The sequence below is a fragment of the Eucyclogobius newberryi genome, unplaced genomic scaffold, assembly GCF_026437365.1.
Source record: "Eucyclogobius newberryi isolate DKJ021-1_F unplaced genomic scaffold, fEucNew1.0.hap1 SCAF_10, whole genome shotgun sequence".
NCBI lineage: Eukaryota > Metazoa > Chordata > Actinopteri > Gobiiformes > Gobiidae > Eucyclogobius > Eucyclogobius newberryi.
Genome location: NW_027315724.1, coordinates 29,918,981 through 29,932,175, shown reverse-complemented (window position 1 = coordinate 29,932,175; position 13,195 = coordinate 29,918,981). Strand labels below are relative to the sequence as shown.

General features: G+C 37.9%; 1 protein-coding gene across 2 annotated transcripts in view; it reads right to left on the bottom strand.

Moving 5' to 3' along the window:
- The window catches only part of LOC140367645 (sorting nexin-19-like), a 33,554-nt gene that overhangs the window by 9,761 nt on the left and 10,598 nt on the right, over positions 1–13,195 (bottom strand). For both annotated transcript variants that reach the window (XM_072454202.1, XM_072454211.1), the window contains exons 10-11: positions 12,969–13,137; positions 12,029–12,158 (exon numbers count right to left, since the gene is read on the bottom strand). In XM_072454202.1, the coding sequence (XP_072310303.1) occupies positions 12,029–12,158; positions 12,969–13,137 (299 nt within the window). The remainder of the gene's footprint in view (positions 1–12,028; positions 12,159–12,968; positions 13,138–13,195) is intronic.

Below are 13,195 nucleotides of genomic sequence, written 5' to 3'. Positions count from 1 at the left end.
CTCGCAGCCAAACGCACAATAACCCTGTGACATTACAAAAACTAATTTACAGTCCAGGATATAGGATTTCATCGTTAATGCTTTTAAATTAAACTAGGGTCAGTGTAAAGGGGATGTACAGTATGTGCAGTGCTATTTTGGAGTCTCCATGAAGGGACTTAGCAAGAGCTGTGTAAAGACCTAGGAGAAAAAACAACATAAGACCTATTCATACTGTCATCATATATTATACCCTACATGCAAATAAATCAGCCTTGTTTAATAATAAACATTTGAGGTGCATATGAGAGGTTAAACACATTCACTAAAAAGATTATTATATATATTAAAAATTGCCCATTTTTCCCCAGTTTGACAATTTCGGTGAGGTGGTGTCGCTTACTGATGACATCACTGAGGGATTCAGCTCTACTCCCTGTAATTTTCAACATTTAGATTTCAAATTTTCTTCACAAACTGCAACTACTAAAACACTAAAACACGTAATAATTAGAAAAACATGAGAACTGTCATATGCACTTTAAATAGATGGTTATGACCAGCTAACATGAAGTGTCTTGTCAATAGGCAATCCCCCAGACATTGACGTTACCCCAAACTTTGGAGAATTTGCCCCAGCAGCATTAAGAATGGGTCAAATGCAGAGGACAAAAGTCCGGCACAACAAAGTGTACCTCCACCAATCCACATTTTGTCCGTATCGTTGATACATAACGGAATAATTTAAGCTTTTTTGTTGTTGTGAATTCAAAGCTTAAGCACTATGATGATGATTAATGACTTTCAGTGTTGTTCATACAGTAGCTTTGCCAGAAAAGAAAACAAATGACTGGTGCATAATGTACAGGATTTATTGAAAGCCTCAGAGGAGTTGTTTATTGTACGATGTCGGCTTCTCTATGTCATTTTATATTAGTCCCTTTGGCACGGCGGGCTGTATTGACACAGCTACAAAAATAAATAAATTCATTAGCGCCATAATGTCCTTTCTGAAAAATGACTGGTCTAATTAAGAAGAGATGGAGTGGAAAAAGTGACAAGGAGCGAAGAATCAGGAGCTCGGACTGCGAAAAAACCTAGGACTGCGAGTTCACTGTCCATGCATTTATTATTTAAAAAAAATGTGAGAGCATATAATGAGTGTGTGATGAACCGCTATGAACTTGAACCTAATTGTACGAGAAGAAATTTAGGGCATAATCACGTGCATCATTATGGCTAATATTAGTGCATGTGTTACGTTCTGGCTACTGTAATATAATCAAGTATATTTCGCTTTAATACCGATTTATCACAAGTTCTAAATTGTGCCTTTTTCTTATTTAAAAAAAAAAGTGAAATATTCTATCAATATTGATTTAAAGAATATACATTTTAGTTTAGGCAGTGTATATTTACACAAACATTTTCAATTTATTTCTCCATAGTCTGAACTCTGCTCCACACCACGCTTTTACTGACAGAGAGGATTGGCTGTAGACTTCTTGAGTAAAAAATCTGAAGTATCATTGAAGATTTTAAACTACTGAATGTCATTTTGAGTCCAGTAGTGCTATAAAGAGACTTATGTAATTCAACATTTGAGAGTTTTTCTCTACTTTTTAAGGTTTTAAAACACCTAAATCCAAACAATGTATATTATATGTAATACTTATTTATAGGTTTATGATTCCAACTTTCCATTTTTGGCCTTTATGCATCCCATGTCGTTCCTTAACATTTCTCTTGGGTCAGTAACTATCACTATAGAGGCGAAAACAAATGTTAAAGCACATAGTAATTGCACACGGGCCTCTGAGTTGGATCAAGATCTGCACAATGCTTTAGTTATTATTCCCACAGTGAAAAAGCCACCAGGACAAATAAAAAGCACAATATTAACAGCCACCCCATTTAAATTAATGCTGTAGATAGCAAATCTTGACCATTAAACACCATCCAATGAATACAATTTTATGGTTAAACTGCACCAATCCAGCTTCAGATACATTCCAATACCGAGAAAGAATAAAGATGCACTTGTTTTAGAGACTGAAATGTCATTTTTCTTTGATACAAACTACTTATCAATCACTTATCAATCAAACTAACCAGATTAAGAAGTAGTGCCTTTCCATATGGATCAATGGCTATATATAGCACTGATGGTCTGAACCAACAAATAGAGACGAGTGGAATTAGACTGTAATGGTCTGCTTTGTTTGTAGAATCGACCAGGCCCCATTCTTTATTTGGAAACAAATTGTTCAAGTTTACATGAAATCCGGGACAGGGAAAGTCAAAACAGTGACATAAACGCATAGAAATGTCTGATGGTGGATCTGGAAAACCATTTATAGATACAGACCTAAGCACTAGGACTTAACGATCTGGGAATTTTCTGACAAGCATCGCCATTACAATTTGATTTGCTATGTTTTGATAAGAAAGATTCTACGGTATTCACACAAGTTCACATTTTAAACATGCCAATTGCAACTATCAATTTTGATCTGATTGCAATATAGCGTGCAGCCCCTCTAAGCAGTGTGCAGACACAAACTTTGAAAAAATGGAAACAGAGGAACTTAAAATGTCAATTGCATGCCTGGCTTTGAACAAATTTAATCAGACTTTCTATAAAAGGAGCGGCATTTCAAACAGTGTGATATAACCACCAAACTGTATCCATTTAAAAACTTTGTTGAGCTGAAGTTTTTTCTGAGAGAACAAATGAAGAACACAATATTTACATCCCTACACATGAGAGCGTTTATCTGAGGCCTGTTTGTAATAAGCAGGAAGCAGTGGGACAGAACGGCCAGAGCAGGACAGGCCCATGTGGAGATGGACCTCCACAACAGAGCATGACAAAAGAGTTTCCGAAAATGAGCACCCGGTGAACCCTCGACAGACTGAATAAGATCAGCCATAAAAATGTGTCTAGAGCTGAAAGGTTAAACTATATAATATAATATGTGCCACATTGACATATGAATGAATATCTGGCTAAGCTCGATGACAATAATCACATGATATTATGATAATCCATCAAAAGTAAAAGCCATTACTGCTCAGCTGCAAAGTGGTTAGAAAACTCTTAATGTTGGTAAAACAGTGTCAGATTGTTTTTCTTCTGGAGCACGTCCCGCTGAGGATCTACATTTAGTTCCCATACTTGCATTTATTTATTTTTTTAAGAACAACTAAAAGTATTTTGAATAGCTTTAAACTAGATTAGCGACTGTAGAAACTTGAAAGTTTCATTGCTTTTTATTTTCACTCAGCTTTTTCACCTTTTTTCCTAAACATTATTTTAGATATTATGCCCAATATATTAATATATTTTTATACAACTCCCTATACTATCTATCCAAACGTTTCAGGAGATCTGAATTTGTATCTTATCAGGTGCTAAAAGAGAGTTCAGTTTTAAACTGTTTTTTTAGATGGATACATGCAAGTCGAATCACAAAATACTAAATTCTTGGAATTATCTTGCACTTTATATTTTTATTGGGAGTCTCTCTGACCACCACCAATCACTGACTCACACACTATTATTCAAACAAATTAGAGGTGGATGAAGTGTCTTGAAAGCAGTGAAACAAAAGCAGCATGACTGGTCAGAGCTGGGATTGCCAAACTTCCAGATGTAAGATGACTGATTTACAACTGAGCCACTGTTTAATCTAGATTAATGGCAAAATTGTACAAGGAAGGGCATCTGATACAAAAATGTGAATCTAAGAGGTTGAAAAATGGCAGTGGAATCCCATAAGTGAAAACTCAAAGATGAACAGTTGTACCTTATACTACGCCAAATGTTAGCCATGGAAAATGTGTCCAGCAAATCCCAGAATGCGCACCTCCCTGGTTATTCTTACAGAGCATGGTGTCTGATATGATAAAGTGTAAAGATTTGGCATGGACCAGGTGCTGAGTAAAACCAGGTCAGTCCGGAGGCGAGGGGTAAAATTAGAGCCGAGCCCATGTGAAGCTGATGAAGTGTTAATTGTGTTGCTTTAGCGCCCAAGCATTACCGGGAAAAGAAACTTCAAAGATTGTCTTACATCTGTTTATATTGCAGACTGTATTTGTGGACATGCGAGAGGGCCCTGTTCACATCGCAGAATGTCTGAGGTCGTATTATGCTCTATTCAGCAAAGGTTTTGTTGATATCGAGTTCACATGGGAGTACAGTATATTCTAATCTTGAAAAAAAAGCAAAAATGTGGTACAGTTCAGAGGGACAGAATGCACTGGCAGAAAGAAACATGCATCAAATAACCTGCAAGAGTACCACCGGGTTCGTAGAGCATGTAAAAGTACCATTTCGAACCATAAAATATCTTTCTCTGCTGAAAAAACATTACAAATGCAGATCTTTAATATAAATGTGTGATACTGAATTAAAAAAGTATGTACTAGCCTATATATGCACACTGATCAAATGTCTCAGATTTCAGATGGGCGTGATTGACAGGTTGATTAGCCAACCAGGGAAACACATGGTCATTAGAGTCCAAACAAACATGGAAACTTCACTTCAGTGGAAAATTGTAATAAAAAAATAACAGAGCATTGACAAAGCACTAACCGCTGTTAAAGTGAGAGAGAAGCTTGATTTTATTCTTATTGATAGATGGATGACCAATGAGTGTATTTGTTTCCCGTGTGTCGAAGAAAAAACAAAGCTGATGCACGGAAACACAGCAGAGGAGATCAGACTGTAAATCGTTTGAATACAGAATTTACAGAGAGCAACAGGCTGTATTCCAGGCTAATATTTGTCAGCCTTCAACTTGCAATTTTGGAAACACACCCCGACCTTTAGTGGCCCCTTGTCCTGTTGGCCCTGTTCTAACACAGATGCGCTTTTGTTAATAGGATTTGGTTATGCCTCTGTCACAGCTCCTCCAACACACGTCAAAAGGACAAACGCTGACATACTGAGCAGGACGACATCCATCTACTGACTCTACCAAAAAGCATCCATCAAACTTAGCCGCTACTGTCATCACCACGGCAGCTTATGGCCTTAACCACCAAGATTACTTTTCCCTTTGCTGCATCCAACCACACAAAGATTTCTACAAACGTACACATGGACAGAAGAGAGTGCTTTCAGCCAATTAGAGCTGACAAATGCCAAGTAATACTAGATGTGAGATCGTGGTTGCGACCGGCTCAGTCTGTATGAAGTTATTGCTACCATGAAAACCGCAGCAGTTGTTTTCCAGCACTATTCTGTCAAATTGTTATTTTTCAAGTTGAGAGGAAAGTACTCAAGTGATGTTTAGCTGTCGGCATGTGGGTTCAGTTTGGTTTAGTATAGACACATGAGTACAAACTGTGAAAAATCTAGCGCATAATGTCCATTGATTTCCATGCAATACGGATTACCATATAGGGACAAAAAGAGATGTGCAAAAGGCTTATCTGGCTCAAGTCTGCATCTATTTTAAACTGCCTTCAGTATGAATATTATGACTCCCATCCAAAGATGTGTGTCTGTGTCTGTGAGGTGAATTGAAAAGTACCTTGCTCTTAGTGAATGAGCGTAGGGCTGCAAGGATAATTACAATCAAATCATCATAGTGTTTTATTACGTAATTTCCTGCTAGTTTAAACCTCTACAAAGATTTGTCTGCCTGTGACTCTTTTATTCGTTTTGGAATTGATATCAGTTATCAATCAATATCCTCCTACGAGCTGGGCCCTGTCCAGGGTGTATCCCGCCTACAGCTCCAGACACCCATGACGCCAAACGGGAACAAGCGGTCAAAAATGTATGAATTAATTAATGATCAATTCAGTTCATAAATGCCCCTAACTTAACTCAACAAAACAAGCAGTCTCACACACACAACCACACTTTCTTACTAAACAGTTTAGCACCTAATGAGTGATTTGTTGTTCTTGAGCTGTCTGCCTTGGCCCATGTGCTGTATACTCCACCCACAGTTGGTTGAACATTTAGAAATGATAAAAAACAAGTATTCTACAGGTCATTAAGCCCAGGGACTGTAATGTTGACAAATGCGCTTTGAATACCAATAGTTTTAGATGCAGTCACAACAACACAGATACAGCATGACCCTGAAGACTCTATTTAAGGTGGACATGCACAAGTTTAGAAGGATTCTGTCTGAGCTAAAATAAGTGTTTGGTAATCTCTCAACAAATGAAAAGATTTCACTGCAGAGGAATCTCCCAGGAGAAGAGAGATGGTTTGGCGACAGTGTCCTTAGGCTCAGGTGAAGCAGTGAAACCCACACCGGTGATGAGAAAAGGGTCACACCACATGACTTCATCCTACTGCGTCTGTATTTAATTGGGAATAAGTTCAAATCACTCAGCTCCAGCTAAGTTTATCAAAGCAATAATGAGCCTTGTGATGTATCCCAGAGGAGCACTAGAGTGTTGATGCAACTGGCTGAACAAATCGGAGAGGCTTTACTGGTGGCACCCGGACAATGCGCACAGGAGAGTCAAGCACAGGAGAGAAAGAAACCCTAATTCTAACCCAAATACAAAAATATACAGTGAAACAATGATAAAATATCAAAGTATGAAGATAAATTGTACCAAACTGTTACACATTAGTCATTTTGTCATTTCAATTTGAGGAAAACATTGCTTTTACAGTACCGACATTCTCCTTTTATAGATAGAAATAAAATAGATCAGTTGTAGTTGCCTCACAAAATGGTTCCAAGTTTGATTCCTGGACCAGGTGGGGGCTTTCTGTGTGGAATCTGCAAGTTATTCCTATGTCTGGATGGGTTTCCATGAACAATAAGTCAACAGTAGGTTCACTGTTCAGTTAGGTCATAAGATAAGATAAGATATTCCTTTGTGGTATCCTGACCTTGAATCTGGATGCACCAACGCCTTTGAACAATGAGTAAGAAGAAGAAGACAAATAGCATGTGTGTACCTTAACTTTAACCAAACAAACAGCAAAGAAAAGCATGCACAATCGAGTTGGGCCATTTGGAATGCAAGATGTTCATTTCTGTCACCTGCTGTAAAGGAGTGATATAAATCCTGCGAGGTTAGGATGTTTGATCCAGTAGATTTGAAAATATCCAATAAGTTACACTTGAGAGGGCAACACAAAATATTTGTAGATGCAAAGCAGATGTAGCAGCTTTGACAAATGTGATGGTGACATGGCGCATCCAACTCAAACAGTGTGGCAGGTAAATCTCTGATCTAAACCTGATCGAATGTTCATCTCCAGAACAGCCGGGACGACCCATCTCAAGCAAAGCTGATAGATAGTGCTCAGTTATGTAACTACTGCCTTTTCCGTGCAACAGGCCTTCCGGCTCTTCCTCTCCCCACACACATAAGCCTATCATTATTTTTTGGCGGCCCACCCAGCTGCGCAAAGGTACGCACTTGTTTTGCCTTGTGTCTGGAGCCTGAGACACATATATCAGGACAGGAACACTCGTCCCCAGACAGTGAAAACAAGCAGTCGTGTCAAAAATCCTAAGGTATTCCTGTTCTGGGGCCAATCATTTTGGAAAAGACTCTAATCTCTGGATTCCCATCAGCGTGATTCATGAGGTCTTCATGAAGTAACAAGGCTTGAGGTCTAATGTTGTATTATATCAGAACAAATAAAAAAGTCAAAATGAAGTAGGAGATGGCATCAGTATGTAATATTAGGTATGTTTTTACTTCATAAATGAACAGGCAAAGTGATTAACTAAGGTCTATAAATGACTCATATTCAATACAAGAAATGTGAACAATGAGATATGAAATAAGTCTACATTTATGATACTGCAGTCAAAACATGCACATGTATGTGTATGTACCGTTAAATGGCTAAACTGATTCAATTATAAAGCAGATTATAAAGTTACTCAATCGTTTTGCCTTTTTTAGTCAAATTAATCGATTGGCATGGCCTATCTTTGGCAAACATTTCTTTGGTCGACCACATCCCTACCAAACACAAACATCCCATAAAAGGACCAATATCTATTGATAGAACAAGTATATCTCAAATGCAAATCTAGCTACAACCCATTCAAACATGTTTCAGTCTACCAAATCTGTAACAATTAGTGGATATTTTCACACAGGAAATTCAAAAACTACAATTATTTGCTGTAATCTTAAAAACAGCACAAGACCCCACAAACTGATAGAGATTAAACTATCTACAATCTAGTTTAATCAGTCCACTATGACATCATGTTTTATAATGGATGAGGTCTGTGTTTACGTGACATGAGAGGACAAAAGGCCAACAATGCTTGTTCGCTCGTGTGAAATCCAAGCTACCGTCTGTCAGAGCAGGTCCCTTGGTATTAATTAAAGGTGTGGCGTGTTCAGTGACAGGGAAAGCTAAGGACAAAGATTGAGTGAGTGAGACCTCACTGTGTGACAACTGCTGACAAGCTCTAAGTCCTGCAGCTCCCTCCTCATCCTCGCCTTCATCATCAAGCTGTCAGCGAGATCTACTGGTACCCGCGCTTGTTTATGGAAGTATTAATAATGCAATATTAGCATGCAAAAATAAAGGACGATGTCACTGTGCAACAGGTGCAATAAAACAGTAGCAGTCACATGCAAAGCTCCGGGAGATAAACAAGTGTTTAGTTAAACATAAAAAATGGTTTCTCCTAATCTAGCGTGCAGTGTTGGGCTAAATATGCAATTTACTCCATCCCAGAAAGGCATTTGTTTGACTTTACCCTTTTCCAAAGCCTGGAGTGGAGTTTTTTCCCCCCAATATATTACAAACAAGAAAAATCTGTGCCTATATTTAGACATTGTAATTGAATATAATCCATAACTGGTATTAGGAAAATGCACTGGACATCACCACAAAAATACGTAATCATTAAAAAGGCTGACATAATACAGTCCCCCTCTGACATCAACTGCAGACAACAGTTTGGCTCCATTTCCAAACATGCGTTTTTTGTTTTGTTTTTCTAAGGAAAGAGGCTATTTAAACTGTCCCATTTTCATTGGACATCAGACATTTCAGTCTTACTTTGCTTCCATTTACAGGAGCACTTCTCATCATTTGTCTCATTATTTAATACATAAAAGATCATTCTGAGGGAAAAAACAACCCAAAAAAAAACAAAACTCATGCATGACTCCATGAGTGCATTGCAATGCATTGTGTATGCTTTTAAATGTCAAAATACTTGTTGCTCTAATGTCCTTGTAGCATTTTACCATTTTGTTCCAGATGCAAGAGCTCATAAGTTAGTTATTTTGTGTGGCAGTCCATTGCCCTTTTTGCAATTTCACACTGTTGGAGGCACCATGTTACTTTAAACAGTACCATAACTTACTTACAGTCTCCTTGGAGTCTCACAACACTAAATATATGAATGTCTGTGTTAATGAGAGGGTTTTGTGATCCCACACATCTCCAAATGCTTGTTCTGGTGCTCAATGACTGCCACCCATTACAACCCATGTTAATACAATACAGGTTCTAAAAAGGGCTGTTTACATTCTGGACGTCTCATCTCCAGTGCAGTGAGAAACGGGTGACACTGCACTTAGAGTCGTCACAGACATGTTGACAGACTGCAGCCTAATATAGCGGAGGCCAAACAAAAGTGCGAGGTCTTAGCTTGGCTAGCCGACCTTTAAATAGAGGATCTAGAATAGTTTAGAAGCAGTGATATTTCTGTGGTGACAGTCCTGGGAGCATGAGGTCATCAAACTCATACTAAAACCCAAGAAAATAGTCTTCTCTGCTAACTGTGACAAAACTTAATAGAAACATTATTTAAATTATAAATGAATGTGAGCTAATCACATTAGACTTGGTGTGTCTTAAAACACCTCAGTTTGAATAACTATGGTAGATCCTAGATGTCTTGAGTTTTTATTTAATATTCTAGTAATAAGGACAATAATAGAATTATTGTTCTTGTAGGTAATGTAGTGTAACTTGGTAGTGCCATGTAGAGCAAAAAGAACAAGTTGTCTCTGCCTTTTCTCTACCAAATGACATCACCTTATAAAGTTAAGATTAAGTGTCAATAAACAGATCTACAGAGATTACACTAGTACAACATGATTCCAGAGAACGAGACAGTAAGATTTCAACAAGGCCGCGAGGATACAAATCCATGTGTTCCATCTGAGTAAAGCTGCTGACAAACCAATAGTAAAAGTCAGTGTTCGTTCCGAGATTCTCCCTGTGCAAATGTGCCGTTGTTTTAAAGTTATGTAAAGAGCTAGGCAATTCACACTGAGACCAAGATGTTTTGCCAAAGCACAACCTGAGCCCTTTATGTTCTCATTGTACCGTACCTCACTGGCTGCAGCACAACTACCACTTTTTTAGCCTTTGAGGTGCACTTTTAACTTTTCTGCTGGTGGGTTGTGGGCAGCTGTACCTGCTTGTCTCTATGGGCACCTTACTTGTTTTCCTGGAATGTTCCACATTAGGGGTGGTAATATTGACAAAACTTAATATCTCAAAAGTTTTTTGGCGTATCCCGATAACATTATTTTGCAAATCCAACAGAAATGTGCTGAAACATGTCTTTGGATGAATTGATGAGGTTTAATTATCAGACAAATGTGAAAAGACAGTACTAAAGTGCATAAATGTAACTTACAGAAATGTAACATACCCTTAATGGAGTTTTACAACTATTTTGTCCATTCAGCTCCTTTTGCTGCATTTTGTATTATAAACGGTATACTCGATATTAAACATGTTCATATCTTCAAAACAACATTCACAATGTCATGGCCCCAATTGTGCAGAATGAAATAAGTAATTAAACTTCTTCATCTTGCATAAAGTCATTGAAAAACACTGTTGTCTCTCCACAAATCTGACGTGTACCTTGGCCTAGAGGTGTCACTGTCAAATGCCATACTATGGAACCCTCCAGGCAAAGCAATGACATCTCCATGGAAACAAGCAGGTGGTGTACTGCAAACTAATTACGGTAAGTTTGAGTGTGTAAAATGTAAAACTAAATACTGCTAAAGGGCCACAATCCAAACCAAGGTGGCTGTAATAATAATCCGTGAAGGAAAAGACGACAATAACATAAGTCAAAAGAGCGGATACACTAAAGAGGCAGGTGTAAAAGTAGTTAAGAGTACCAGTATGTGAAAGCTGAGTCAAAGTACAACCCAGCCCTACAGCCAGTTATTAGCAAAACTGTATATAATAATTATTTTAAAGTCTAGTGCTCTCAAAATGAACTTTTAACCTTCTTTCCGCAACAGAGGGATTCCCCATTTCATGACTTTGGCCAGCCTCTCTAGCTCACTCACAGCACAATAAACAAAGGTTAAAAACACGTATGGTTTACAAAGACACGCAGACAGGTTGTCCTTCACAGTCTACTGACACTTCTCAAAGCAACCACTGACCAGCCAATGCAGCATTTATACACAAGCACATTTCCACAGCTAACACACGCCTCAACTATTGTATTGTTTTTTTTTTATGAGGCTGAACTTGTAAAACATTTAAAACTGCAGTAATATTACATAAGTGCACTGAAGTGAAATGTAATAAAATAAAGAAGGAAAAATGAATTTACACATTTTCCAAGTGTTTTCTACATCAATACAGTTTGTCTTTGTCCAAAAGATCAAACAATATAGTAACAAGGATCCTGTTTTCTAAGTGAATTTATTCCATGACAGTAAATGGCATTATCCACAATAATATACATTAAATTGAACCAAATGCATTGAAAAAGTGACATCTTCCATGCATCTGTCTTTACTGTGATAGGAATGCTCGATTTGGGCAAAAATATAATCACAATGATGTGCCTCATAATCGAAATCATGATTAAGTCAAACAATTACAACTATACTGTCAAAATGAACCTGTAAAGAAAGTGTAGGCCTGATATATTTTGTATAGCTTTTTGGGGGGCATATAATTAATAGTATTTCAATTGTAATATATTACAAATCTAAATTATATTGATTTAAATTAAATTACAGTAGATACAAATTCTGTGTTTTGTGTTATTAAAGATTTTACATTTTGTCAGTGTCACCCTGCCGTCACCTGTTGAGGAGCGTCCCGAACAGCAGTCGAACGGTCCTCTGGATGTTTTCGGTGCAGAGCCAGCTCCACTGCTCCCTCATCAACAGACACAGGATATTCAGGGTCACCTCCGCCAACGCCATCTCGGACACTCCTTAAAAGAACACACTGTAGTTCAAATACAGAGGTGTTCTGCTGTATGAGCACTGCCCCCATGTGGTCATCTGTACATACTACTGTACAGTTACAGTGACAGCTTGAGCATGAAAAAAATAGTACCTTCTCATTCTGTTGTGTTATTTGGCATAGATTTTAGGTCAAATGCCCTCCTGTGTTTGGGGGGAATTTGCACAGGCAGACTCATTATCTATTCACCAAAAAGAGCACCAGGGTTGAAATTAAAGTTTCTTATTTCACCATTTCATTCAAATAATACTGAATGACAATTTGCAACAGTGATAAAGTATTTCAAATAATAAAAGCACAGTTGAAATAGATGCTGGTTGAACCAACAGCTACAAAACTAACAGCAAGGAGCAATTTTATATGTGTAATTTTCTTTAATATGTGTAGTTTTTCTTTCATAAAATAAAATCACTGGTGTTTCAGGGTTTACATGTATAAATAATATTGGTTGTTTCAGTAAATTTGCTTATGCGTGAAATAAATCTTTCTCTAAACTGAATGTGTGGTTAAAAAAGCTGTTCTTATCCACTCGATTGGGGGTTGGATGTGAACAGAAAGTGACTGACTTTAAGTCTTGGAGGAAGTCTGGTGACAGAGCGGGCAGTGAGTCATGTGGTTGGTCAGACACAGGAAATCAGGGCAGAAAAATCTGGATTAGTTGCACAAGCATTAAGAGCTAAAACTGGAGATTAAGATTTAGCATCACAGTTGGCTGCAATTAAACCCATTTTATATGTTCCATTAAAAACCAAAAAGCCTGAGGTTCAGCTTTTACCAGATTCTTCACTGGACCTGGCTCTTGTTTCGGTGTTTGGAGAAAGTGTTATTTCTGTGACAATGGGGCTGTCGGCTGTGTAGGAGTCTTGTCTTTCTTGTCTTAGGGCCAGTTTCTCCCGATCGCTGATAAAAACTTCCAGATCTCCCAATGTCATCCCATTAAAAACCTGTAGTACCATATAAAAAGGAGAGGGTGAAGCTATATGCAAAGAACGGGCATTTGAT